The sequence below is a fragment of the Armigeres subalbatus genome, chromosome 3, assembly GCF_024139115.2.
Source record: "Armigeres subalbatus isolate Guangzhou_Male chromosome 3, GZ_Asu_2, whole genome shotgun sequence".
NCBI classification, from domain to species: domain Eukaryota; kingdom Metazoa; phylum Arthropoda; class Insecta; order Diptera; family Culicidae; genus Armigeres; species Armigeres subalbatus.
The window spans coordinates 122,004,757-122,029,122 of NC_085141.1; the positions used below are offsets into that span (position 1 = coordinate 122,004,757).

Here is a 24,366-nt window from a genome sequence, read left to right on the forward strand (position 1 = left end):
CTTATGTGTTTTGCCCATTTTTATAATGCGCGAGAAAGGCACCACCAACGCTAGGTGGATTAATCTGTTTTTTTTTTATTCAATGGAAGGTGAAAGTAGGCTCGGAACCATATTAATTGCAATCGCTGGTATTTTGGCTAACGTCCACCCAGTTACGGCTTGACTGTTAGCGTGGGAAGTATCATACCAAGACAGGTAAGGTGTTAGTCCACCGATAAAAGCTAATGAAGAATTCTAACATTCAAACAAGCAACATAATAAATGATTTTTCGATAATATCCCCCTTTCAGTTCACCTCGACGATATCAAAGAGTTTACGGCGGCACTTCACCATGGAAGTTTTCATGACTCTCATCAACGCCAATCTTATTCTTTTAACCTGTCGAATTCGTCAATGGGTGTAGAATAAATCGATAACACCACTCCAGTGGTCGTCCACATCTAGTGCTAGTGGTTCACAACAAGATATTATTGCTAAATTATTGTACGATTGTATATGCTAATCGTTAAATGCTTTCAGCGATGTTAAAGTTAGATTTATAAAATAATTGAACTTGTGCTCGAGTTAATCATATAGTCGATTTCCTAGATATTAAGCACTCAAAGGCACGGAGATGAACTCATTCATGCGCGGTAGTCGGGACTTATGAAATGTAATTAATTTTATAATTGGTAAGATCTACGACTTGAACTGTTATCGCCGACACTAAAACTAAAGCAATGGAACAGGTGCCGTACGTACCGTTTAAAGGCGTAGTGCTATATTTCGCATAATATGGTCAGATAAATCTTGTTAGTAAAATTAATTTATTGTACCCTGAAAGAACGTCTACTTGATTTCAGAAAACTTAAGCTCCAAAATGTATCTATCTACTTAAATAAAAAAAGTAGAAGTTTGTTTCTGAGACACGATCACAAACTTACGTAGGAATACGTTAGGATTGAAGTTTGTGAATGCCAAATCTGACATGATTTGTATTTTTCTTATACTACAAAGATTTCCACTATAAATAAATTCTAATGTTCTATAAGCGACAATATGTGTATTTATAAACATTATTTTCACTAGAAAGAATGTGTACACGTTGTTTTGGGTTCATTTTCTGTTAAAATTCACAAAGTTGGTTTAATAGAAAACAGTTGAAAATTGGTTTGTAAAAAAAAAAATTCGCTTGGGGGAAAAATGTGAAAACTTGTTCATAATCGTCGACAAAGACCACTCGATGATCATCTTCACAAACGCAACCGTTGCATTGTCACTGGGAATAAAATTTGTGCAGTAGCTTCATCGTCGAAACATTTCCGGTTCCCTGGGCATAGTGTATCCATTGTAGAGGAACGGTTCGGCACTTCATCTCATAGCTCCAATATTCATCCCATCGAAAACAAAGCAACGAAAAGGAATTTTGTTTGTTCATTATTTTTGTGATTTTTTCATCAGTGAGCACGCATGTTAGCAAAAAGAAGCGACGAGTTTGATGCTGTATTTCTTTGTTTTGCGATGAGATGAATATATGTACAGTGAGATGGAAAACGGAACAGTTCCCCTACATGCCACACAAGATACATATACATGCAATTGGCTGTCATAGAAAATCTAACAAAAACTGTGGAAGTGCCAATAGAACACTAAGTCGAAAAGCAGGCCAAGCTCCAGTTCGAATGTAGAGCCATTTAAGAAGAAGAAGAACAATCGCTGACGACCGCCACTGATGGTTTGTCACAGACACAGCTTTCTTTCCGACGCCATCGTTGCAATTAAATTTTGTATAGCCAAACCATTGCAGTGCAATCTCGATCATTAGAAGCGAACCCAAAATAGTGCAAATGTGATGTCTGTGTTTGGGATAAATTAGCAGCGGATTCATTTATTTTAATAGTGCCTGGCAAAATTATTTTTTCAATCATTCTGTATGTACCTACCTTAAACTAATTGTGTTCAACAGTTGTATAAAATGTTAGAAATTTCATTAATCGATTGGTATGAAAATTTTAGTTTTAAATAATCGATTGATAGTAGGCTAAGGTAAGTTAAGTTACATTTGTGTTCAAATATCCTAATGTTCTACGAGAGTTAGAGGGGTATATAATAAAAAAATGTTCAAAATCAAAAAAAGTTCTCAAAAATGTTGTTTTAACTTTGGGTTCTATTTTCGCCCAGAGATGATTTAAAAACATTGCAGTTTTGTACCGAAATGAGATGGGTGTTTTGGAATTTTATGACTTTTTCTAACTTTTGGATACAGTAATTTGTGGCTAGCTTTCAGTGACCACAACAAAAAAGTTACACATTGAAAATCCGGAACATCCATGAAAGTGGTCAATTAATGAAAATTATCATAGAAGAGCGTGGTTTTTCCAAAGTTTCTTATTCTCGAACGCTGAGTAATTAATGATTGTGGTGACGCATTTTGCTGGATCTGGGTGGCACTGGAGGTCTTCCGGAAGATCCAAAACGTCCGTAAAAAAAGGCCCTCTCGTGATCCATACACATTGACTTGAGTGACCTCTGGAGGTCCTCCTATAGTTCCTCCGAATTGGTCCATACATGACACTCATCCTACTAGAGCACGATATTTTTTAAACTATTTGTTATTCTACTCATTGATCATCTCAAGAGGGTTGTTTTTTAATACTTGTAATGCTTTCTGCGGGGCCCTACTGGCTGTGCATGTGCTAAGACAAGTCAAAACAAGACGTGTGATGCTTTCTGCGGGGCCCTCTAAGACAAGCAAGACTATGCTGAGGGTGGCTGGGTTCGATTCCCGGTCCGGTCTAGAAAATTTTCGGGTTGGAAATTTGCGCGCTTTTCCTGAGTGTGAGTGATATGTTTCATGAATTGACCACTTTTACCAACGTTCCGGATCTTCTGGAGGATCTCCGGTGGTCAAAATGGATCACCACAATCGTTTGTTACGCAGCGTTCGATATTGTAAAGCTAGTGAAAAAACCTTGCTCTTCTATTATGAGTTTCATCAATTGATCACTTTTACGGGCGTTTCAGATTTCCGGATGGACCTCCGGTGGTCACTCAGGTCCATCAAAATGGGCCACCACAATCATTTGTTACTCAGCGCTTGGTAATGAAAAGCTTTGGAAAAAACCGCGCTTTTCTATGATGAGTTTCGTGAATTGATTGTCTTAACGGTCGTTCCGGATCTTCCGGAGAGGCATCGGACAGTGGAATAACCCAAAATCGTGTTGATCCATGGAAATAGACAATGGCTACATTTTATTGGGATTGTTGCTAGACAAATTGGAAAGCATTTCCAACGTTACCCTTCAAAAGGCAAGAAATCACGTCAAAATTGGCCTAAGAATCTATTTTCTTTCAAAACCGATTCCTGAGAGCCAGAATGGCCAAATTGAAAAAATCAGTCCGTAACGACATCCGCGGAATCCATACCTTCAATTTGATTCCAAAAGATTGAAAAAACGTTCGAAAATGAAGTTTTGTCAGCGAATTGAAGTTGGGTCATTTTTGACCCAGGTAAAGCACAGTGTGTCATTTTTTTTTAATGCACTAGGAAGGTTAAGAAATTGAATAAATCTGAAGTTTTATTTATGTCTCCTCAAAGTAACATTTCGACGAAACTATGACTAACGGTTGAAATGGACGAAAAGTCGAAAGGAACAAAATGTCGAAAGGGACAAAAAGTTGAAAATAACAAAAGGTACACAGTTAAAAATCCTGAAACTTACACGCCATGGAAATATTCAAACGCTTATTTTTGTGTTCAATAGCCTCTAATTTTACATTCATTTTTCTTGTATACAATATTGAATACAAGCTCCATAGTAACGACGACCTGTAATTTTAAAAAGCTATGGAAAAATGAGTTGAATCGAGCGGAGCCTTTTTTGTTACATCATATATGCTGTAACATTTTATACTGTGTAAAATAAAAAGGCAGAAGAAAGAAAGAAGGTAGAAGATAAAAAGGAAAAGAGAGAAAGAAAAAATAAAGAAGGTAGATAGAAGGAAGAAGCAGAATGGAAGAATTTGAAAAAAAAGAAGAAACAAGTAAGATGGAAGAAAAAAAGAAGAAGAAGGAGAAAGGAGGAAGAATTCAGAAAATATAAGTAAGAAGGAGAGAGGATGATGAAGGAAGAAGAAAGTTTATTTATTTTATTTATTATCAGACCCTCCTTAGCCGTGCGGTAAGATGCGCGGCTACAAAGCAAGACCATGCTGAGGGTGGCTGGGTTCGATTCCCGGTGCCGGTCTAGGCAATTTTCGGATTGGAAATTGTCTCGACTTCCCTAGGCATAAAAGTTTCATCGTGTTAGCCTCACGAGTCACGATATACGAATGCAAAAATGGTAATCTGGCTTAGAAACCTCGAAAACTGTGGAAGTGAATGTTAATTAATGAACACTAAGCTGCGAGGCGGCTCTGTCTCAGTGTGGGGATGTAATGCCAATAAGAAGAAGAAGATTATCAGACCAAGGCCGGAGTGGCCTGTGCTGCACATAAAAGTCTTCTCCATTCAGCTCAGCATTCACCGCAGTCGTCCGATTTTCGCGGTGTGAACGATGTATGGTTCTCCCAACAGCTGATGCAACTCGTGGTTCATTCGCCTCCTCCACGTACCGTCCGCCATCTGCACCCCACCATAGATGGTACGCAACACTTTCCTTTCAAAAACACCCAATGCGCGTTGGTTCTCCACGAGCATCGTCCAGGTCTCGTGTCCGTAGAGAACTACCGGTCTTATAAGCGTTTTGTAGATAGTCAGTTTGGTACGGCGGCGAACTCTATTCGATCGGAGCGTCTTACGGAGTCCAAAGTACGTACGATTTCCAGCCACTATGCGCCTCCGAATTTCTCTGCTAGTATCGTTATCGGCGGTCATCAGTGAGCCCAAGTACACGAACTCTTCAACCACCTCGATTTCGTCACCACCGGTAGAAACTCGTGGTGGGTGGCTTACATTGACCTCTCTTGAGCCTCTTCCTATCATGTACTTCGTCTTCGACGTGTTGATGACTAGTCCAATCCGTTTAGCTTCGCTTTTCAGTCTGATGTAGGCTTCCTCCATCCTCTCAAAGTTACGTGCCATGATATCAATGTCGTCGGCGAAACCAAATAACTGGACGGACTTCGTGAAAATCGTACCACTCGTGTCAATACCTGCCCTTCGTATTACTCCCTCCAAAGCGATGTTGAATAGCAGACACGAAAGACCATCACCTTGCCGTAACCCTCTACGCGTTTCGAAGGGACTCGAGAATGCCCCTGAAACTCGAACTACGCACATCACCCGATCCATCGTCGCCTTGATCAACCGTATCAGTTTATCCGGAAATCCGTTTTCGTGCATTAGCTGCCATAGCTGATCCCGATCGATTGTATCATATGCGGCTTTGAAGTCGATAAATAGATGATGTGTGGGCACGTTGTATTCGCGGCATTTCTGCAATACCTGACGTATGGCGGTCTGGCCTGGTCTGTGGTAGAGCGTTCACCCATAAATCCCGCCTGGTACTGCCCCACGAACTCTCTTGCAATTGGTGTTAGTCGGCGGCATAAAATTTGGGAGAGTACCTTGTAGGCGGTGTTCAGCAATGTGATTGCGCGGTAGTTGCTACAATCCAGCTTATCACCCTTTTTGTAGATGGGACACACGACACCTTGGTAATCACCCAGTGCAGCGCTCTAGCCAGTGGCTCACCACCGTGTTTAAACAGCTCTCCTGGTAGTTGGTCAACTTCAGGGGCTTTGTTGTTTTTCAGCCGACCGATCTCCTCCTGGATTTCCTGGAGATTCGGAGCCGGAAGTCGAATGTCCTGCGCGCGTGCTCCTAGGTTCATTACCATACCGCCACCGTTGTCTGCCATATCGCCATTCAGGTGCTCTTCGTAGTGCTGCCGCCACCTTTGGAGCACCTCATGCTCGTTTGTAAGAAGGTTCCCGTTTATGTCCTTATACATATCGAGCTGTGGCACGTGGCCCTTACGTGAATGGTTCAACTTCTCATAGAACTTTCGTGCGTTATTAGCGCGGTACAGTTCCTCCGTCTTCTCGCGGTCTCGATCTTCCTGCTGGCGCTTTTTCCTCCGGAAAATCGAGTTTTGTCTGTTCCGCGCCCGTTTGTATCGTGCCTCGTTCGCCCTCGTGCGGTGTTGCAGCAATCTCACCCATGCTGCATTCTTCTCCTCAACTAACTGCTCACATTCGCCGTCATACCAGTCGTTTCTCTGATCCGGAGCCACCGTGCCTAGTGCAGCGGTTGCGGTGCTTCCAATGGCGGATCGAATATCTCTCCAGCCATCTTCAAGAGATACTCCGCCTAGCTGCTTTTCCGTTGGGAGTGCCACTTCCAGCTGCTGCGCGTAGTCTTGGGCTAGTCTACCGTCTTGTAGCCGCCCAATGTTTAGCCGCGGCGGACGACTCCGACGCGTGTTCATCACCGTCGAGAGTTTTAAGCGCAGACATACTGCAACGAGGTAGTGGTCGGATTCAATATTCGCACTGCGGTAAGTGCGAACGTTCGTCATGTCGGAGAAGAATTTACCGTCGATTAGAACGTGGTTGATTTGGTTTTCCGTTACTTGATTAGGTGATTTCCATGTGGCCTTGTGGATATTCTTGCGGGGGAAGAAAGTGCTTCGGACCATTCCGCGGGAGGCTGCAAAGTTTATTCATCGTTGGCCGTTGTCGTTCGATACGGTATGCAGACTATCCGGTCCGATGACCGGTCTATAGATTTCTTCCCTTCCTACCTGAGCGTTCATGTCACCGATGACGAGTTTGACGTCCCGCAGTGGGCATCCATCGTATGTCTGCTCCACCTGCGCATAGAACGCTTCTTTATCCCCAGCAAACACAGGATCGTATATCATAACGAATAAGTGTACAAAGTGGAGGCCATATACGTGCATTTTGCACGCAGTCAAATGGAGGAACGCGCCTATATCGCCTCCACCTTGTACACTTATTCGCTAGCACATACGATTTTGTGTTGGCTGGGTCGTCGTCGGATCTCCCTTCGTGTGGGCAGTGCACGTTGATGATGTTATAGTTGAAGAAACGGCGTTTTATCCTCAGCTTGCACATCCTTGCGTTGATTGGCTGCCACCCAATCACGCGTTGGCGCATCTTTCCCAGCACTATGAAGTCGGTTCCCAACTCGTTGGTGGTGCCACAGCTTTAGTAGAAGGTAGCCGCTCGATGCCCGCTTTTCCACACTTTCTGTCCTGTCCAGCAGATTTCCTGCAGCGCTACGACATCGAAGTTGCGGGGATGTAATTCATCGTAGATTATCCTGTCGCAACCTGCGAAGCCTAGCGACTTGCAGTTCCATGTTCTAAGCTTCCAATCGTGATCCTTTATTCGTCGCCTAGGTCGTTGCCGATTGTATCGAGTCGTATTATCTTCTATGTTGTTCGTAATAGTTGTTTTTAAAGGGGGGTATTGGGCCTGCGCAAACCTCTTGTCTCGTCGGAGGGCCGTCGTGTCAGGGCTGTTTAGCGTCCCACCTAACACCAGGACTTGGGCTTGTGCGCTTTGAGCGGCACACGGTCGCTTTGGCGGAGCCTACTTGCGGATTCATGCAGCTTTTTATAGAGCCCCACCACATCCTAGGCAGGCGCCAAAACTCGCAGATGGCCTGGGGAGGGATCGTCAAGCCCTTGGACATAGTCCCTGCTGCCCCAAAGAAGAAGAAAGTAGCAATACTGAAGAAGGAAGAAAGAAAAAGGAAGAAGGAAAAAAGAAAAGGAAGAAGGAATAAAGGAATAAGGAAAAAGGAAGAAAGAAGAAAGAAGGAAGAAGAAGTAAGGAAAAAAGAAGATGTAAGAATAAAGAAAAAAGAAGGAAGAAGCGAGAAAAAATAAGGAAGACGGAAAAATGAAGAAGGAAGAAGAAAGAAGAAAAATGGAAGAAGGAAGTAGGAAGTGGAAAGTATAAAGAAGGAAGTTTAAAGAAGGAAGTAAAAAGAAAGCAGAAGCAGAAAAGAAAAAGGTAGAAGAAGAAATAAGGAAGAAGGAAGAACGAAAAAACAAAGTAAGAGGATGAAGGAAGAAGGAAAGAGGAAAAAGTAAGAACAAAGTGAAATTTTTGCCAAATTTTATTTGAATTGTTATTATTGGTCAAAAATCGAGGGGAAGGGAGATAAAACTTAAGAGTGTTCATGGTGACTGCCATTTGTTGAAAGATTGGGTTAATTCCAATATTATTTGATCACAAAAATGGAGCTTGGGTTTGTCGATTGTGAATTTTCTTTAAATAATCATTTGCATGTTCTGTATTTGTGTTGGTCTTGGTGTTGGAAAATTGCTTTGGTAAAATTGGAATACTTTGAATTATTAAATCTTTGCGATGAATCGGGGATTTTGATTTGAAAATACAAAGTATACCGGGCCAGCTAATTATTTTATAAAAATAATAAGAGATGGAGACGCATGGTGCAAATGTCAGCTTTTATTGATTAAATAAATGTACATGTAGGCCAGTATTTGTATGAAAGTTTGCTTGAGGAACATAAATAAAGCTTATGAAGGGAAGCATATATGAATTTTATCAGCCTTTCTCGCAGGTGATTGATTACGGCAAATCTCCAATTGGTTAACTCGTTAGTTCGCTGATTATTTAATTCGTCAAATCGTTAATTATCATTAATTGAGATGCGATCTCCGTCGAGTGATTGATAATGAGAATTTCTTGCAGTTGTATTAAATAACATTGGATAACGTCTTCATTAATTTGTAATATTCTATACGTTACAAATGATCTAAAATTTTCCCGTGTGAATTACTATCTATCTATATTTTGAAGCAAGTCGTCAGAAATATTCAATAGTTTATGCGCATTGTTCCACGTTAATTGAAAGCGCATTTTACTAGTCCTTTAATATTTCTTGAGAAACACGCAAAACAATCATATCGCATTTGCATAGGTACATCAACCCTTGCCAATAAACTCTCACCCTTTCTGGTGATTTTTATCACCGTAGGACTCTCATTGCTATCAATCAATGACGTAGCAACCATTGATACAGCTGAGACGTAGTTGCTAAATTGCATCACAATAATGCGATGATTGAAGTTTCTATAATTGCAGTAGTGCATCGATTCTCAATCTAGGCAATAATGACGATTATTCTTATAAGAGACAACCAGAAAAAAAATCTTCATGGCCCGTTTCCATATTCGCTAAATCCATCAATTCACTATTAGGTAATACTAGCGTCAAATTAGCACAATGTAAATATGAATTATCATCTGCTAATAAACGTTTAAACTATGCTAATTTTGAGCTAGTATTGTTGAATTAGCGAAAGTGTAAACGGACAAATAATAGAAATCCTGCCCAAAAAAATCTTCTCAACATTCATTTATTGATTTAGATGTCATGGTTCAATATAGTCAAATAAAATCATCATCTATAATAATACACAATATATGCCTATATGTTTACCATTCGTGGATATAAAACTACTGGTTAAATCGCTAAATACACCTTGTAAGATGCAATAAAACTAGCCGCAAATCTCAATTTGATAACCACTGCTGATGCTCCCAGTCCCCCTCATTTACACCCCCTAGAATCTTGTAGATCGCAATCATCAAGTGATTCAGAGCGATCTATGTGCCAAGACTGAGCCAGATCTCTAGCGTTTATCTGATGTGCCAATCGTAACTGTGTGCCGCCGACATGCGTGCTCGCCCCGCAACTTACCTCGTCAGATGAAACACACTGCAGCGCCGTTCACTATCTTCGGATGAAGCGACCGAGGTGAAGTCCACCGCTGTTGACTCATTTCCCGGTATGGCGCCGTTCTCGTGAATGGTGAAAGTAGCCGACGGCTCTCGACTCTTACCATTCTTGCCGGCATCGTTGCTGTTAGTTTTGTTACCATTCGGTCTGCCCAGGATGCTGTTACTGAGTCGAGTTATCGAGAATCGTTCGAGCAGCTTCATTGTGTTCGACGGCGATACGTTACAGGCCGGTCGGAGTGATCGAAAAGTTCGACACCGAGTACACTCGCAGCGTCGAAATCAGAAAGTGTACAACATTCCAGCTGGCTACTTTCGGACTTAACTGTGGGGAGATTAGACTGCATTAGCACGTGTGGACGTTGGAATCGCAACAATAGGCGCGTCGTTTGTTCACGAGATGTCGACGGAAAATGATGGCAATTTGTTGGAAAGTACGCCGAGCAGCGGCGGCCGACGTTTGTTGGCTTGCATGCCACGCCAGGTGACAAGATGATGAGTGATGAGCATTCCACTAGCGCAATGATATATTAATTTGCTTTAAAGTGTCGTACAATGGGATGGTTGGTGTCAGTGGTTGTTAAATAATTTACCTACAAACTCATATTGTTTATTGAAGGGTTTATGGTTCAAACATTCATACTGCAGTTGCCTCGTACATCAAAAATACTTTTAACCAATGGTTTCGTTTTTAGTTATCAAAGTCCTTTTCAGTATTTCGTGCACCAGAGCATATTCCTAGAAGTCGATTGAGAGAAATTTGGCTAAATTTATTAATTATTAGCTAATTAATCTAAAATCCTGAAGCTATTAATAACATTTGAAGGCTTCACAGACATTCTATCCGATTGAGAAATTGATCATTCGTGTAATATGATAACAGATTTCCATAGGACTTGAACTTACTTTTTGTTTGGAAATTAGAATGCAAGAGAGCTTTATTCTCAATAAGCACGTACGTCTGGTTTACATACCAAATCAGTGCAAAGACACTTAGGGGCTCAACTGTCATCTACATATGCATATTTTACTGTAGTTTGTTCCGGTTGTACAAACGTATGTTATTCCGTGAGTGTGAGCTACATTTAAAATAATATAAACCGAATGGATGGAGATAACCGTGTTTAAGTTCAACGACTGCTGGGTTCTGGAAACTGTAGCATTTGTAATATCTAAGGGCATTAATTTTAGTTTAACTCACATGAATCTATTAAAATAGCTCATAATGGGTATCCAACTTTTTCGTTCATTTCAAGTCATGTTCTTTGGCAATTTTTCTGTCAATCAAAAAATTCCGGGGTAGATGGGCCAAACGTGAGGCAAAAAGGCTCATCTTTAAGTTCTACAATTAATGTTAATTTCATTTGAATAAAACCGTATTTTAAAAGGCTTTTGTTGAAAAAAAAATCCTATACATCAAAAATATTGAATACAAGTTGTTTGTATATTGTTATCTCAAAAGCAAACATCATACGTTTTCAATCAACAGATCAATAGCTCAATTAAGAGTGGACCAGTTGCCCTTTATATAATTGATTTGTATCTTGTGAATCATAGTTACTAACAAACTGTTCGATCCAATGCGCCCTAGCTTGGGACGCTGGAATGCAATTTGTTCACTTTGTTCAACAAATTTGGCGTTCGTTGAAGTAACCACAGTAAACACGATACTAACGTCAGTGGTGGTTTACTACTCATAAATTATTAAAGATGGAATATATCTTTGATTTAATTACTAGACTAATTTATCATCACGTGCACAACGTTTCACTTGTGCTGTGTATAACATGTGAGAATTTTTCGACTGATTTGTACATAAAACAACAACTTGCGATCATTAGTATTTATAGTCACTAGCTATGGAATAATAAAACCAGTAACTATATTTACAGTGGCTTTGGGAATGATATTTCGTCGAATGACCTTTAGTCGAATAACATTTTGTCGAAGGGACATTTAGTTGGCTTTGGGACAGTTGGTCGAATGACGTTTGGTCGAAAGGACATTTGATTGAATGGACATTTTGTCGAATGGATATTTAGCCCAATGGACATTTATTCGAAAGGACATTTGGTCGCAAGGACATTTAGTCTAATGCTGAAAGTAAATTTCAGCATAATAGATCCGTAATAGGTAATTGAGTAAAATGGATAATTAGTCATTGGTTTTTAGATTAAAATATTCTTATTTTTTATTATTAATTTGATTATTTTAATAGAAAGGAAATTTTGTTAATTTCAAGATAAACTAACAAAAAAAATCGAATTTGGAAATAAAGTTCTGTCTAGTTAGATCTAACAATGAAAATCGTCAATAGATGAAAAAGCATGCATAAATCAAAAGTTAAGTACAGCATAGGTTTTCTTATTCTTATCATGGATAGTCTTTTTTTCACTTTATTTTCCTATTCATACAATAATTAGTTTAGTACACGGATGTCAGATTTTAATACAGTTCTGTATAAGAACCTTACAGAAACTGTATAGTATTTTTGTATATACAAGAAGGAGGAGAATCGGATGATTTTAATACAATAGTGTTTTTAATGAAATATGAAATTGAAAAGATTTGTATCATTTTAATACAATATTTGTATAAAAAAACTTACAGAATTTTATACAATAATTGTCAGATTTGGTTTTTGGGTGTATGAAATTCACCTCCAACCATAATTCTTTCCCCCTGTCATAAGACGTGTTTGAACAATCCCATTGAATTCCACCACTTAATTGTATCCTGACAGATACGTATTTCGACCTCAACAGTAAGGCCGTCTTCAGTGTCTTGTACTTGACTCGACTTATTATGCTGACATATAAGTCGAGTCAAGTACAAGACACTGAAGACGGCCTTACTGTTGAGGTCGAAATACGTATCTGTCAGGATACAATTAAGTGGTGGAATTCAATGGGATTGTTCAAACTCGTCTTATGACAGGTGAAAACATTCCACTAAAAAGCTCAAAATAATTTTCTTATCATAATTCTTTATTGGATGAATGAAAACTTATTTTTGACCAATTGGCCATTCGACGTAATGTCCATACGACGCAATGCCTTTTCGACCAAGTGGCATTCGACGAAACATCATTCGACTAAATGTATTTTGTCCAGGTGGTATAGATTCATCATATAGGGGTTCGCCAAAGTCAATATGCTGTCGAAAATATTTACCGTTTTCCCCTTATCTATTCTTTTTATGAACCCTTCATTCTTTGGTCAATATTGGAGCATCAGTTATGTGACTTTTTGAAACACCCCAATGAATCATTTAGTTTTTAAAGCTCCTTTTTTAAATATCTGTTTGACGAAACGCCATTCGACCAAGACCAATATTTTTATTTCTGTTTTTAATACGGGGGTGCAAAATTTGATTTTTTTTTGCGAATGTGAATTCATTTGAAAGTTATTGCTAAAAAGACCTATACGTTGTTGCAAAATTGAGTACACTCCAAATGTACTTCTTTGAAATCTCTTCTAATAAACATGATCAATGCCAAGGCTTGAAATAATAATTATCCGCTGCATTGACATTAATTGATTTGACATTTTACCAAGTACTGATTGATTTTTGATAAAAATAACGAACATTTTAGAGGTAATAACATTGCTTTCAGCCGATCGTTAATTAAAGTAGATTATAATACACAGAGCTGTCGCCTCTCCCCTTCATGTTTACATATTTTTCATTATTCTCAGCTCACCAACTGATCAAGTTTGCACAACAAAACCAGCTGGTCCTTCAATGTTTACATTTAGTGCCATTGTTCTCAATCGACCACGTGCTTCAGAATCTAATCTTGAGAGGTAATCTATAAAAAGGTTGTAGAAAATGCTTGTAAAGAAAAAATTAACAATTAACTCTTGAATTTCGTTGACCGAGTCTTATCATTCGTGAAAACTACAATAAAATCTTGGCATATACAATTCTGCAAGATTTTAATACCGAAAAATGTAAGTTTTTAATACGGATACTGAAATAAAATAATACTAAAATTGTTAGATTTCAATACGAAACGGAAAAACGGAGCAGAAAAACGGATGTTTTTTTATTTCCGCCAATTTTAGTTATCCCAAAATTGTGTTTTTGCAGGGAAAACGTTAGATAAAGCTTTTGGAGGGGGCTTAATATCCAACAAATATTGGAGACAAGTGAAGCGCTCAAAAAGCTAAAAAGAGCCTTTTTCTGCTATATGGGAAGAGGTGTTAAAATGAACAGGGATGGTAAAATGAACAGAAGGTTATATTTAGATTTAAACACTATTTAGGCGTATGTTAACCATGCACAAGTTTTCCTCGAAATAAAATGAAGTACCTGAGCTAATGTTTTGGTTTTGAAACCGAACGAATAGCTATTATTATTCAAAATATTAAACGAGGCCGTAAAAGTAGGGTCTGATGTAATTTTCAACAATTTTTATTCATTCATTTTACCATCTGTTCTCCTAAAACTAGCTCATTCGGCTCAAATTGTTTGTTGAGTAGGCTGGAAACAACTGAGGGGGTTAGAAGCAGAGGGGTGTAAGTGACATTTTTGTCAAATTTGAGTTGACTTCAGCGAAAAATGCTCTGGTTCTAGAGCTTTGCGGCAATATATTGATATAGTTTGTATTACGCATTGCAAGAAAAAATTGGATTAGAGGAAAATCCAAACCACAGTGAGCGAGTATTTCCGTAGTAAATGATCTTAGACAGCTTTGCCGAACGTAACAATGTTTACTTTCAATATGTCATTTAGTGAAATAACTATCTACACAAAGTTGCGCACTTTGTAAGTCATTATGCAAATAAGTCAGGAAATGCTAAGCATTAATTCAATTCTTTTTACTTTTAATTATAGTTTTCTCTCATATACTAGCTCAATATTCAAGACAAAATTTTCAAAACGACTTATCTGCTTTTGTAAACAAAGATTCAAACGATGATTTGACGAATCTGATAGCTCTCCCACGCAAACCATCAATAGGTAGGTGAAGGTTTCCGCTACCTGTTGATGATGTTGATTTGCGTGAGAGAGCTATCAGATTCGTCAAATCGTCGTTTGAATCTTTGTTTACAAAAGCAGATAAGTCGTTTTGAAAATTTTGTCTTGTATTCAGGCATAGGTAGGCATGTCCTATCGCCATAGGAATAAGAATTACGAGCTATGTGGATTGACAGGAGGGAAAGAAAGATGAACTAGTGACATTGTCTCTTAACTGTGTTTTTGGGGCTTTTTTTAACTTCGGAGAGGTAGAAAGGGTAAAAGAGGTTATTTGGTAGAATAATCTTAGAATAATTATGTTGTAAAAATGCATACGGGTTAGACTTATTTCAATGCAGCCAGTTCCAACCCATACCTTATAAGTTGATCATTTTGATATTTGCAATACATCGGCAACCCTCATGCTGAGTTACAAGCTCTAATTTTTCCTTTCTTCGTTTAGTTAGATTGGGTAAACGCAAAGCTTTTCGAACTTTACACCAAACCTCCTAGGAACAACAATCTGCTTAATTGCAGAAAAATCAAACCAAACTTATCAATCATGTATGTTCAAAACAATAATTGAAATCAACGCATTCTTTGTTACACTTCCTCCTTGCGGGGATTGCTCATTGCGCGTTATTTCCGCGGAGCTATGCATTTTTTTTCTTTTTCTCCGTAATACGTTATTTGTAAAAAATGTGAAAATTCACTGAAAGTTAGTATTTTTTTTAAACTTTTATACGATTTGTATAGGATGAAAAAATATTGAAAAATTTTTCCCCCTTTTTCCTCAAAACTATGTTTTTGTCATTTACACCCAGAGGCGCGGTCACCTTCCGAGACGTGGGTAGGACAAAAAAAAAGATTTATCAAACAGGAGGAAAACGAATTTGACAGGAATAACTTTGGTATAAATCTCGATTCTATTAAAAAAGCTATACTCTCCTTCATAGTCGAATCATGATTGGCCGAGAATCAACTATTCTCACTGTACATGCTTTAGAGTTTCATAAATTCAAAACCACCAACGATGCCGGTTACGTCCTTACAGTCAATTTAGGATGAGAAGAAGAAAATAAGTTCAACACTCATTGTTTCAAGAGACCAATGAATCCTCTGCATCTCCGTGTGTGCCACGGGAAAGTAATAATTGATTAGTTTAGAGGATAATCTTGGTAAGCGATCAAAAAATCATTATTTCGAACTTAATTGATGTGTTTCGCTTGATGAGCGATAGCACGATTCGAAATCTACTCAGCGCAATGCACGGCCGACGACCTATGCGTCCTGAGAAGAATCGTTCTTTTTCCGATCAAATCATGCGCATTACAAAATCATGATCTATCAAACACAAAATTATTTATCTTCTTTGTTTCTCGACGAGAAAATAACCACGCACGCCCATTGCCTTCTGTATTTTGAGGAGGATTGCGCTTTTTTTTCGATCGAAACGACGGCTACCACAGAAGCACGATCCACCAAGCTTCTGCATTCCCATAATGGTAGGAGATAGCAAAGCTGAGGATTTTTTTTTAAATGTTTACTCTGTAACACTCTGTAATCTAAGCAACTTTCAAGAAATATCTGAAGGATTCAAAAAATCCTTTTGTACTTTAAGAGGTATCTCCGGGTATAATACTCAAATTGTTCAAGACATTCTATGCAGATTTTTAATGGTGTCAACCGGATATCACTATCTGTCTAACTATCAGGAATCCATTGGAATGTCGGAAGACTAAAGACCACACAAGTAATATTAAATCGTCCAAAAAACTTACAAGATTAGATGTCCTGGAATCATAATAAAATCTCGTGAGTCTGTTTAGGAAAAAATCTTTTCAAATCCCAAAAATATTTTGGATATTAGGAAAATCCTTTGATTAGCTCTGAGTCTTTCCCTTACTTATATACAGATTCTTGTTATCTAATAACTGCATCAATATTAAACTTGATATTTAGTAGTATTAAAGTTTTTGTCATAATCATGGGTAGGACAAAGCTTCGAGTGTCCCACCCAAGTATTTCAGGCGTATGACATGACCTATGTGTCCCACCCACTTCCGGCGCCACTGCTTACACCCCTTTGCGTTTGACCCCCTCAACTAAAAGTGATCCATTTTGCCCCGTTTTGACCCATTTTAGGCTCTGTACTGGAGCAATAAAAGCTCGACACCCCTTATTTTCAACAAATTCAGATGGAGTACAATCAAGATGTACGTGGCAGGTCACGAACAAGTAATACAAACCATTTGCATATTGTGAAAAATATTAAATTGTTTATTTTACCCCAATTGACCCCAAAATTAATATCCAATTAAATCGAATTATTTTTCATAATCTCGCTCATAATTTGAAATTCACCTGCCACAATATGAATCCCGATACATCAACTATATCGTATCAAAACTCTTTCAGGGAAATAATTTTTTGTAAGTTTTGTCCCAATTGACGTTATCCCAATTTTCCTTCGCATAGAATCTCTTGCTATCGTCGAGCTAAAATTCCAAATTGGCGTTACCTTATCAAGCAAAATAATTTTCGTTTTGTTAACTCAATCGTTGATATTAAAAATATGTCAACGAATATCTCATTTTTCGTGAAGCTATGCTGCTTGAACTGTTTCATTTTAGTGGAAATTCTGATGGGACATATTTGATTGTAATTCGTATAGTGGCTGCTGAATTTCAAAAATGAGCGTGATTTTCAAAAATAATTCAATTTCGGGTAACGATGGTATTTTGGACATCTGAAAATATTTTGTACTTTTTACAAATTTTCTTCAATTTGTTATATAAATTTTGTTAGAAACGTGATTATAAAAGAGACTAAACAGACACATGATTCCTAAGAAACCTAAGTATACTCAAAATATAGCCAAAAGTCCAAAATATATTCAGATGTCTAAAATACATCATTTACCCTAGTTGGATACAAATGGGTTTCGTTGTTAATTAGGACATAAGGGGCAATTTAGTAATTCGCACAATATACAGATGTCTTATGTTACTTGCATGATTTGCCATGCATATCTTTACTCTACTCCACCAATATTAGTTCATAAATATGAGGTAAACTTTTATTATTCCGAAACAGAGCATAACATTTGTCAGCTCACAAAATTGACCACTTTCACACTGATATCAAATTTCCAATATATTTAATATGCATTAAAAATATAAATAGGTATGTCTACCTTTAACAGATTCTAAGTGCAACATTTGAATTCTGAATTCTGTAGAATCAAATCGAACCCCGAAACTTTTCGTGTTTGTGAAATGGTATAGGTGATGCTCCAAAGGTGTTCCTATCCAAAGGTGATGTTTTCAGTGTTTTCAGCAGGAATTGTTTCGGTTGCAAAGGTAATGTAAGTTTAACCGAAACTTTAAAGCTTTTTGTTAAAAAAAATCTCACTATAAAACAGCAACGTAGATTATATAGTAGAGCAAAATGATAATAATTAAAATGTTAGAGAGTGCTGTTTGTTAGAAAAAGTTGTTGAAATTTACACGGAAAGTAATGCACATAAAGGGAACGCCAAAAAGAGCGTAAATTTAAACGATATTATCGCCTGAATGTATGCAATTTCCATTGCATTATGTCAGTTTTTATTTGATTTATGCTATAGGAATTGACATAATGCTATAAAAATTGCATACATTTAGGGCGAACTTGTTGGATGAGATCCATGGCCGCCCGGAATAATGTAATTTTCCGCGTCTATATTTCTTACGCGCTAATTAGTTTTCAGATTTTTTTCTGTGTTCAGTTTCTACATAACATTGATCGTTCACTATTTTATTTCGTCTTTTTCCACTATTGTATTTTGTCAAAAATCAAAATATCAATTTAATCGAATTTGCTTTTGGCAGTTGCATTAACAATGGATATATACAGGCATACCTCGATAGTACGTACACCTGCGTTATTTTAGTGTACGTACTATCGAAGCAAAAAAAACTTTTTTTTTGCCTTTTTTGTTTATTTAGGAGTAGAAGAATGTTTATAAAACCAACTGGAAGCCAAACTTTCGATAGAAGGCTCTGTGCTCTAAGCACATTGTATTTGATATAGTACACAACGGACTAACAGGGCCCGGATTTTTCTTGAAATGGTGCCTACATGTAGCATTGAGCATCTTTGTAAATGTGAGGCATTTTAATGCCTTGGAACATCCATAAATTACGCTGAGAAAAATTTATAGGAGTAATGTTCCAAAGATGACATTGTACATAATTATGCATGTTATTACAAAACGCGACGATTGGGGATGGTTGAAAGATCACTAAATTTTGCGTAACGTATTTTATGGATTTCGATTTGTTTTATGGGAATGAAAAGCTTCAAAGTTGCCCTGAACTGTCACTGTCATTGCGACTTTTTATTTATTTATCGTCAAGCTCGTTGCGACTCTATTGGCTCCATTGACGCTTCCTTACCAAAGCGACAAACTGTTGGTTATAGCAACAGTCATATCGCGTTAGTTTGGAGGAACCTTTTTTATGAATCGTAGTTATATGAATATCAACTTAACTCGACGAATCAATGTAATGTCTGATAAAGTCTTTAAATCTTAATCATTGGATGGCGATTGGATGACCAAAAAGAGCGACGTGGAGAGATATCTTTGGCAACAGGCCGCTAGACCCCCAAACGTAAAGACACTTTTTTCTGAAAATGTGGAAATCGATCTTCAAAAATAGCTTCTGACGGCTCCTGAAATTGCTACCACAATTTCTTTCGTATTTGAGTCTGAAATTATTTTATAACTTTATTTGGAATTTGGAAAAATATTTTTCTCTGAAAATTCTTTATGAACTTCATTTGAAAAAACTTTTTATTTTAGAATTTCTCCTGGATTTGTTTCAGATACTCTTCCCTATGAGTCCTTCTAAGTATTTCTCCAGTAAATACATAAAAAAAAATCCATCGAGAATGTATCCAGAAAATCCTCCTGGGACTCAAACCACGCACTGCATCGCGTTTTTCTTCAGGAATTACTTAAGGAAATTCTCCAGGAAATCCTTTGGAAACTCCTTCGAATACTCCTCCAAATATTTCTTACGAAATTCTTCCTGAAATATGAGCTTCCCGGAGTAATTCTTGGAGGAATTTTCTGCAGAATATCTTGAGAACACGAAACGAACTCCCGGAAAAATCTTGAAGAAATTTTCCGATGAACTTATAAAGGAATTTGTAAAGGAATTTCTAGAGGAATTCTTCACATAATCTCCGGGGAAATTCTTAACGGAATTTTTGGGAGAATCAATGGAGGAATTACTGGAAAAAAGTGGGAGAGTTTTTAGAGGATTTGCCAGGGTAATTATTTTAAGATTTTGCTGCGAATTCCTGGAAGTAATTCTCGGCAAATCCTGAAGGGCTTTTTAGAAGATTTTTTTTTGTAGAAATTTTAGTCGAAGTACCCCCGATACATTGAGAATTCCAGCAGGATCTTCCGGGAAAATTCCTTAAATAAGTTCCAGAGGAATTTAAATGGGACTTTTTGAAAATACTCCGGAAGAGTTTTGACGGAATTTTAAGAAGAATATCTGGAATAATAGGCAGATTAAGTTGCAGACAAGAAATTTCTGGGAGAATTCCCGAAGAAAAAATCCCTGAACAATTTACCGGGAGAGTTCTTGGCTATCGAGGTCTTCCACGTTAGTTACTGAAGAAATTTAAAGGGAATTTCTGGAAAGACCTCGAAGTAATCAATTTAGAAGTCTTGGTGGAATTTCTGAAGTAGCTCCAGAGAGAATGTCAGGAGGAGTTGACATTTTCGAATTCCAAAAAAACGACATTTCTCGCAAGTTTCATTACCCCAAAATATGCCCCATGCAAAATTTGAGCTCAATCGGACATGATTTAGTGGTTGAAATTTTTCCAAGGGAATTCCAATAGAAAAGTCGAAAATCGAATTTTTGTTTTTAATGCCAAATGACTTAAAAATGCATGAAACGTCGAGATCTGATGTTATTATTTTTTCAGATGATGAAATTTTTTTCATCGACTTTAACATCGGACGTTACGCAAACGTTTTCGTAGCTAAAAATATCGCCCTATGTAAAATTTGAGCTAAATCGAACATGATTTAGGGGTGCTCAAAAAAATCAAATTTATTTTCTCACAAGGGGGAAATATTTTTTTTGGTTTTGGTGACAAAGGACTCAAAATGCATGAAACTTTGAGAATTATTTTTTTGAAAAAAAATCGACTGTTTTGGGACTTTGAACATATTTCTTAACGCGAAAACAATTTTTCATAGAATCTAGAAACCGCACGATACGCAAACATGTCCTAAGCCCTAAAATATGCCCTTATGCAAAATTTTAGCTCCATCGGACATTTGGGGGTGCTCAAAATCTTGCTATAAAAATTTTGATTTTTTTGGACCTTTGAAAACTTTTGAGATCAGATTTACGGAGAAAATTATCAGATAGCTAGGCAATGTTTATTACACTGAGGTTTATTTTCACGCGGTAGCGCATGAATTCAAAACACAACGTGTAAAGATCAGGAAAACTTATAACGCAGAAACGGCGAGGAGCTTTTTTTAGCGGAATTTTTTTTATCGGATTTTGGAAATAACACGATTTTTCAGGTCAGTTTTTTTTAAACAACGCGGTTTTGATTTACATTGAAAAAGATCGACGTAAAAAAATCTTTGTGTATTGATCTTGAGTAAAATAGATAATCCTGATTTGTAAAATGAATAATTAAAGAAGTTTGAAAAGTAATTCAAGAAATTACGTGAATTTGAATAAATTGAGGTTAATTTAATAAATTGAGGTTAAATTTTAATAAATTTGCCGACATTGCAGCACATGAGCTAAGAAACCAGTTTTTCAAATAAACTTTCACAATTATGATATTGAATTGTGCTAATCGACCTCTAGTGTTTTTAGGCATATTATACGTGTGCCTATACAATATTTCTACACAATATTTCTTCAGCAGAAAAATGTGAGTATTATCATCTTGTGATGGTTTTGCACCTAACGAAACTCCAATAAAATTGGATATGTAACTTTCTGGGTTCTATAACCACGCATCCTCTGCGCCTTCAATGTATTGAAAAAGAGTCGATTTTAGACCGTTTTACAGCTCAAATACAAACTGTAAAACAGGTACGAAGATAATTGTTACCTTTGTTTTTCTTGAATATTATTATAATTTACTTTGAAATCTGGGTTCAGCTCTTTACTACTTTACCTTTGATAATAAATAATAAAAAAAACATTTCTTAATTCTGGAACACTCCAATTCAGCTTCCATTTGTATAAATGAATTAACCTTTCGATATTTTTTCATATAATATGGGACACTTTGAAGCAAGTTATTCGAGACACTTTTCAACGTAAATTATTCATTCAGTGTTCTGTGTAACTCCACTTTTTTCGATATAAGCTATACGATAATCACCATCTTCAGAAAATGATTTTTGAAATCCATATTTTGTGGAGCACATCACCCATCTTCTTGTCAGCTGCCAAAACTTTAGATTTTTTACTCACTTTCACCAATACTAAAACGTCCAAACTCGCTGAGAAATATAATGCAAGTGCTTCAAGTTTGGCAATACGCTACGCATAACTTCCCCAAGTTAAGTAAAATCTGTCACAATCGTTTCACTTTTCTCCAAACCAAGTTCTAAGGTCGGCTTTCACCACTATTCACTATCGCTGCAGAACTAGAACCAAGTTCGTGTCAATCCCTCCGTTGCAGTCACTACACTAAAAATCTCTGCCGCATCACTAAGATCGGACGCCGTTCGCCATAAGTTTCCCGGCCCGCCACTGTTTGCCCCAAAAAGGGCACCCGCACGTTTGGTCACCCACAGCCGTTTGAATCCGATCGACACCCGAAACCGCAGGATACTCGTGCTCTAATGCTCAAAGCGCGCGCCGTCAACCGATCTACTGTGAAAAGTGGCATTTGTGGCTACCCCATTATATAGGTTCTCAACGGTCATCAATGTGCCGCGCGCCGCTCGCTCGCGGTCGCGTCGGTCGGCGATGATATGGACATATCGGAGTGTAAATTAAAGCCAAACAAAAGCTTCCCTTGTGTTGATTTGATGTTGCTATTGTCTGAGTCGGAGGCTCTCGAGAGGAGGCGTTGGCGCGTCTCTCTTCGATAACGGACGTACATATTTTTTCGCGCGCTGTGGGTGGTGGACTAGGGTGGCTCATGTTGGGTAGGTCTGGGGAAGCCTGATATGTGATAGTGCAATTAAAATACGCTCTCTAATGTTTACTTTTCTCATTGGCAGATTATGACTAGAGGTGAAGTACACTTAGTACCCTGAGTACTATCTTGCTGTTTATCAGATGACAGATTACCCAGGGTGCTGTTTGTTCTTTGTAGTCATGTGGTGATTGACGAACTTGTGAAATAATGATTTGATGATAAATTTTGATTGTAGATTTGATAAATTTTTTTTTTTGATTATTTATTTTCTATTTTTTGTCCAACTTTAACATGTTTAAGCTTGATAAAGTTTTTTTTTGTTAAATATATTATAATATATATGTTTCGAAATGGACAAATTGATTTGAAATTTGCGAAAAAGACTCAACCTCCTACTCTCTAGATAGGCGTGATAACCCCTACACAACAAGTCCCGTTTACCAAGTACCAACTTCCGCCGAGGTTAGCTCTTTTGTTGCAAATTTGAATATCTTTTCGATGCTTGATTTGCCCAAGGTTCGAGTCCCTCCAAGACACGTGGATTATTTTTCGCAAATTTCATGTCAATTTGTCCACTTCGAAACATGTGCTATCCATAAGCACAACTAAGATATTTAACAAAAAATGACTTTCGCACGGCCCAGTTGCAGAATAATATGCAATTAGTTGATAAAGTTATTCATTGCTTTTTAATTAAAAAAATGTTTTTTATCGCATTCAAAATACTTCTTCCATGGACACTATAATATGAGACGACTTTTATCTTTTTACAGATATTAATTCTAAAAAACCCTGATTAATCCACCTAGCGGTAATGGTGCCTTTCTCGTGCATTATAAAAATAGTATTTTGGCTATTACTCTTGAGCCCATAGTCCTATCTGGCCAATTTTCAATAGGAAACAATGGTCGAGTATCCTGCGTCGAATGCAACTTGTTGCGAGTAAATCTGTTAAGGATAAGTGCCTGAAAAATGAGTGACAATTTTTTACTCAATTTTTCTTTAAAAAAAAAGTGGTATTTTGGCCATAACTTCCGAGCCCATAGTCCGATCTGACCAATTTTCAATAGGAAACAATGGCAGAGTGTCCTGCGTCGAATTCAACTTGTTGTGAGTAAATCGGTTAAGGATAAGTACCTGAAAAATGAGTGACATTTTTTTTGGGTGGGTGCGCACAGACACACACACATACACACACACACACACACACACACACACACACACACACACACACACACACACATACACACAGACATCACCTCAATTCGTCGAGCTGAGTCGATCGGTATATAACACTATGGGTCTCCGGGCCTTCTATAAAAAGTTTGTTTTTGCAGCGATCATATAGCCTTTACGTATACTTAGTATACGAGAAAGGCAAAACAGCAGATTCACAATCCAAAAGCAGTTTCCAAATTGTCAATATATCATGATCTATATCTATCTATCTATCTATCTATCTATATATATAAAAACCAATCTATGTATGTATGT

General features: G+C 37.6%; 1 protein-coding gene across 2 annotated transcripts in view; it reads right to left on the bottom strand.

Moving 5' to 3' along the window:
* The window catches only part of LOC134227931 (bumetanide-sensitive sodium-(potassium)-chloride cotransporter), a 53,764-nt gene extending 31,165 nt beyond the window's left edge, over positions 1–22,599 (bottom strand). For both annotated transcript variants that reach the window (XM_062709640.1, XM_062709641.1), the window contains exons 1-2: positions 22,197–22,599; positions 9,683–10,045 (exon numbers count right to left, since the gene is read on the bottom strand). In XM_062709640.1, the coding sequence (XP_062565624.1) occupies positions 9,683–9,924 (242 nt within the window). In that variant the 5' untranslated portion in view covers positions 9,925–10,045; positions 22,197–22,599. The remainder of the gene's footprint in view (positions 1–9,682; positions 10,046–22,196) is intronic.
* Positions 22,600–24,366: the final 1,767 nt, after the last annotated feature.